At 39.1% G+C, this 6,000-nt stretch overlaps 1 protein-coding gene across 7 annotated transcripts in view; it reads right to left on the bottom strand.

The window, feature by feature from the left end:
• Nucleotides 1–215: 215 nt before the first annotated feature.
• The window catches only part of CDIN1 (CDAN1 interacting nuclease 1), a 410,017-nt gene continuing 404,232 nt past the window's right edge, over nt 216–6,000 (bottom strand). For 5 of the 7 annotated variants that reach the window (XM_021674836.2, XM_012465094.3, XM_012465102.3 and 2 more), the window contains one exon: nt 216–2,129. In XM_021674836.2, the coding sequence (XP_021530511.1) occupies nt 2,000–2,129 (130 nt within the window). In that variant the 3' untranslated portion in view covers nt 216–1,999. The other 2 variants (XM_012465107.3, XM_064374827.1) reach the window with 2 other exon arrangements.

The raw sequence follows: 6,000 nt of genomic DNA, 5'->3' as shown, positions 1-6,000 counted from the left end.
AGTACAATTATCACATTAGTTTTTGTGTGTGAAAAACTTCTTTTGACTAATTCGTAACCTTATTATAGTGTGTAGAGTTTACTGTTGGGTTCTTTCTCATTTTTCAGGGCCAGATTTTAGAGCCTTATTCATAAAAAGGAGGTAGTACCTTTGCTAGGAACACCAATACCTTCTCACAACACATCATGTCAGTGCAACAGGTAAAAAAATAAATATCAAATGCAAATACCTTTTTTATTTTTTAATTTATTTGTTCACATTCATCATAAATTTGTTTAATGTAAAAGAAACAAATCCTTGACAAGGGTTCAACAGGATTTTCAACATCTGTGCAGATAAATGTAATTTATTCATAAAGAAAAAGTTTAGAACATGCTAGGAAACCTTTTAACATTTTTGTTTAAAGCGTGTGTGTGTGTGTGTGTGTGTGTGTGTGTGTGTGTATCAAGGCAATACACTGGTGGTTTCAGATCATTGTATGTCACTCAGAAGCCTGCACAATGAATTTTATATTGAAACAGAAGTTTGCCTGATAGTTCTTTAGCATTTCATCTTTTTCTTCCTCTCGCTTTTGATTTAATGCACCCACTCAGAGTTCAAATCCACACGTTTGGACCATGCTTATATTCTTCAGAAGGAAAAGCAGCAGGCATATTTTTTCAAACCTTCTTTGGTACAAAATGAACAAAGTATAAATGATATATTTGGTCTTTTGGAAAAAAATCAAGCTATGTATATGAGTTAAAGCTGTTTGCAAAAGTTACATTGTTGTTACTAATATTTCCCAAATCATTTATTCAACATTATAAAAGTTATGTTTTGTCAGCATGGGGGGGCAAATATTTTACCAAATACATTTTGGGTACAGATTAATATTCAACTTCCCACAAAATAGGTTGATTATTAACTTATTGATGTTTCACTTTAGAATAGAATCTGATTTGCCGTACATAAAAGTGAATAAATTAGAGTGAACAAATACAAAATCTCCTTTATTTTGCTTATTTAAAAATTGCTCCAGGTTTATTTCTGGCACACTTAGTTCATACAAAGCTAAACATTTCTAATGCAGAACTTCAGTGTTATATAATTACATGGTATAAATGCATATACAAAGCAGTGTACAGAGTGTGCCTTTAAAAAAAACTCTACTCATAAAAGTATTAGCTCACATACATAATGACAACTAGCCATGTTTAAAAATAAATCCTCCTCAATGCTGGCACTTAGCTTCAGCCGTCTCCTCTCAGCCCCCAGTCTAAAGGAGTGTGGTTTCCAGGCTCAGTGTAACTAATACTTTCACATAAGATAAATCTAAAATATTTGCTGTTCAAATAACATTATAAAAAGAGGAAATGCTCATCCAGTGTATTTTTGCAGCTTCGCTTACTGTCAACGAAGTCAGGAAGCCGTAAAGACGGAATATAGCAAACAGCACGGGCTGCCATCAAGGTCTTCTGGAGCTCTGCAGGTGAGTGCAAAAGCGGCTTCGGACTTCGTGGTTTCAGTGGTCCTAGGTTTGCGCTAGATTATTCCACGATGGCGATGAAATACTGGGTCTCCGTGAGTGCATGTGAAGAGAGAGGCGAGTGAATGGAGGCTTAGGGAAACAAAATAAGAGGGTGATTCGGTAACTGGGAGGAGAACTGAAAAATCACACCTTTCAGGCTTCACGGTTTTTCTTTTGTTTGGCATGCAAGGAGAAACCATCCAGAAGAAAGAAAGATTATGACTATCTATAAACTAACTGTGTGACACAGACAGAAATGCTGATAATGAGTGGGTTGTGTCTGTAGTTCTTGGCTGTTCACATCAGCAAGGGATGAAGGAAAACAGAAACTCTTGATATGTTTGTCTAAAGAGGTAGTGGTGTGACTACGGGCAGTGAGAGTTCAGCTGAAGTTCAGGGCAGATGTTGCCAGGATCTTGTGGTGCAGGAAAGTAAAATTGCTTCCGGATTCACCTTTTCCTCCCAGCTTCTCTTCCAGGATCTTCAGGGTCAAGCCACGCTGTGGCATAAGGTGACAATGTTCGTAGGGAAACAGGCTTTGAGCAGGATGCCCCTTTCCCGGTTGCAGTCTAGCTCCTGGATAAATCCGTACCAATAGATGACTAAGCCTGGCCCAAATCTGTGAAAACAGCAGAAAATAACACACACACACGTTGTATCAACACAGCTCTTGAGAAAAGTCAGCTTGGAGGCACTGATTAGATGATTAAATGACAGGACTGCACAGAATTTGTTTTGGTGGCTACCGTTATGACTGAAAATAGCTGAACTTAGACCAAAGAGTTCACATAACACACATACTACCTTCTTGGATGGAGGTGTTACCTCTCTCTCCAGAAACCTGAAATGTTTCAGATACAGGAAATCTGACTCTTACCGTTCAGTAAGGTGTTATGAGCTTGGGCTGATGTGACTACCTAGCTGATGGAGGACAAACTCACAGTGCAAATAGGGATGAGCTGGGGAACACCTGCCTTGGGATTTTAGTTGAACATTTAGTGGTACTATTTAAAAAATTAGACTTGCCTAAAAATAATGTTTGAAAACATAATTAAAAATGCAACAACTTAAGGTCCTCTTCTGGCTCTAATGTTCTACTCATGCACCCAGTGGGCTGGAAGTACCTACTGTCATCCATATGACACACGGGGTCCCTTCACTCTCTGCATTACAACTTCCCTAAGTGTGGATGGACACCGCATAAAGTTTGGTCATAGGTGCTTATGGAAATGAGGAACAAGGTCACATAGGCTTGCGACAAAGCAGAGACAGCTACAGGCTTAATAAAACCTCAGCATTTCTAAGTTGTGCCTCTGAATTAACTCCAATTTTGTTAGCAGTGACTGATCCCCGCCAGGCAGACTCAGGAAGTGGCCTATAGACTTCTTCACCCATCAGGAAGTTGAGACCTTTGGGCTGGGTTCATAAAGATGTAATCACTATCAATCACTGTGCACAGAGAGATGTTTTGCACATCAGTTTCACGTTTTTCCTACCGAGAGCACTTAATTAAAGGGCAGCACTACTTTTGGTGTTGTGTTGCAGGAATTTTACAGTGAAATAATAAATTATGAATGTTGGGTTAGTAAAAGGATGTCTAAAAACAGAACTGCTTTCTGTATTCTAACATTACAGCAGGCTGAACCATGCTAGGCCAAAAAGCTTTTTCCTTCCATGATTTATTATATGCTGTAGTGTACTTGCCAAAACTAACAGTACAGGATGGGCTGCGAGACACGGTATGCACAGGAACAAGTTCAATTGGATGTCATGGTTTATTTGGGGATTCACATTAGTTGGGTAGCGAAGTTGTATCAAGATTAATAAAGACTTTTTGAGTCACCTCTGTTCAGGTACAGAATCATGAGATGGCAACTCATTACATGACCTTGTTCTAGAAGCAGTAGGAACTGGGTATAATTAGAAACCCTGGAGCAGCAGTCCCACTGAGATTTACCAGCTGCAGACGTTCTCTTCTTCCTCAGCATCCCCAAAGCAGAGTTTCCCTTGAGTTGAGTAGAATGAGGCTACCTATGCACAGGTGTGTGGGTCCCAGGCTCAAATGCATACAAGATGAAGTTAACGCCAGAAGAAGAACTTGCTTCCACTTAACTGAGAGTTTCTTAGTGACTTTTAATCACAAACACTTGCCTGTAATTGGAACATAAACCACTGGTACCTTTATTTTACAAAGAGCTCTATGATTAGTGCCAAATGATCTCAGATTTGTCAAAACAAGTCTGGCAAGAACAAAGATTTGCGATTCTGTGGACCACGTCTGAGAAGCCTCAAACCTCCCCATCAGTGAAGCACCCGTGAGTCAAAGCCTTGACAGATCGAACATTAAGCTCAACACATTCTTCCATTTTATTATACAGCCGTTCTGGAGACCACGATGTTCCTTGGAAAGGCACTAATATTTTCACAAAGGAAGAAAAAAACTGATCTAACAAGTCACAGAGAAGAACAAAGAATATATGGAGGTCATAAAAAACTAGCCCAGTATTTTAAAGATTTAATAAAACAAAAACACATATCACCAGCACTGAGCGAGTGAGAGCAGCCTGTACTTTCCCTGAACAGCTAAATCATAGGCCAAAGGACACGGAGCATGACAGCTCTTTACAAAAATGGCATTTTCTAGGCAGAAAAGCCAGGCTGGGGAACACCTCAGTGCTCAAGAAAATGGACTTGTTTCACTTGTGAGGCAACAGATATTCCTGCAACTCAAAAAGGTTTTGCAAGATTGTGAACCTGAACATTTCACGTAGAGGTTCACAACCAGGATTCCCTCAAGGTACCAACACAGATAAATGAATATTTTGAGTAGGATTCATTAATAAGGCTCTACCTTCTACCTAAGTTTTATGTTTCTAATGGAATTCTGTTTAAGGTAACATTACCTCTGTCAATGTAACTCAAAACCTCTGATTGACAGTATGTCTCCAATTAATTAAGAACAAGGAAACACAACTTCTCTTTGTAAATAGAGATTGATAGGCTTTCAAATTATGTGGTCTTTGGGTGACAAAAGCAATAGGGACTTTAGAGAGTGACAAGTTTAAAAATTTAATGGCAGAACAAGAACTGGCCTTGTTTCCAGCATCTACTTTATTGCATTTCTGAGCCTTCTCCAACAGCTCAGGATCCAGAGATTATCAGATACTGGCGAGATAACCTCAGCAATCTACCTGTTTATGAAGAGGCTGACCACGTTAAGCAACTTGATATAATCCATTTCTTGGTTATCTGCAGCAACAGGAGGAAAAGTTTTGGTTGGTAATTTGAAATACCAAGCAATCAAAAAAGGTAGAAGAGGTGTAAATTAAGACCCTAGAAAATATTTAGGTCAAACGCACACTTTTGAGTAGAACCATTTCCCCTTTTTGATGCCTATTCTCATTTAATGTGGCACCACTGGATGAAAATTAGATCACTGGGAAGGCAAATATGACCTTTGTGATGAATAAAAATCAAAGAGACTTTAACAACATTGAAAAGAATTCTGGGATTGCAGCCCTCCCTGCCGGCTGAGAGACACTCAGGAATGGATGTCCACAGACATCTGAATTGATTCTGGAAACAGTTTTATTATTATTATACTTTAAGTTCTAGGATACATGTGTAGAACGTGTAGGTTTGTTACATAGGTATATATACATGCCATGGTGGTTTGCTGCATCCATCACGCCATCATCTATACTAAGTATTTCTCCTAATGCTATCCCTCACCTAGCCACCCCCACCTCGACTGGCCCCAGTGTGTGATGTTCCCCTCCTTATGTCCATGTATTCTCACTGTTCAACACCCACTTGAGTGAGAACGTGTGGTGTTTGGTTTTCTGTTCTTGTGTCAGTTTGCTGAGAATTATCGTTTCCAGCTTTAGCCATGTCCCTGCAAAGGATATGAACTCATCCTTTTTTATGGCTGCATGGTATTCCTTAGTGTGTATGTGCCATGTGTTTTTTATCCAGTCTATCATTGATGGGCATTTGGGTTGGTTCCAAGTCTTTGCTATTGTGAACAGTACTGCAATAAACACATGTATGCATGTGTCTTTATAATAGAATGATTTATAATCCTTTGAGTATATACCCAGTAATGGGATTGCTGGGTCAAATGGTATTTCTAGTTCTAGATCCTTGAGGAATCACCACATCGTCTTCCACAATGGTTGAACTAATTTACATTCTCACCAACAGTGTAAAAGCATTCCTATTTCTCCACATCCTCTCCAGCATCTGTTGTCTCCTGATTTTTGGATGATCGCCATTCTATCTGGCATGACATGGTATCTCAATGTCGTTTTGTTTTGCATTTCTTTAATGACCAGTGATGATGAGCTGTTTTGCATGTTTGTTGGCTGCATAAATGCCTTCTTTTCAAAAGTGTCTGTTCATGTACTTTGCCCACTTTTTGATGGGGTTGTTTTTTCTTGTAAATTTGTTTAAGTTCTCCATAGATTCTGGATATTAGCACTTTGTCAGAT

The sequence above is a fragment of the Aotus nancymaae genome, unplaced genomic scaffold, assembly GCF_030222135.1.
Source record: "Aotus nancymaae isolate 86718 unplaced genomic scaffold, 86718_ANA_hifiasm-v0.15.2.pri h1tg000011l, whole genome shotgun sequence".
NCBI classification, from domain to species: domain Eukaryota; kingdom Metazoa; phylum Chordata; class Mammalia; order Primates; family Aotidae; genus Aotus; species Aotus nancymaae.
This window is presented reverse-complemented; position numbering and strand designations above follow the sequence as displayed.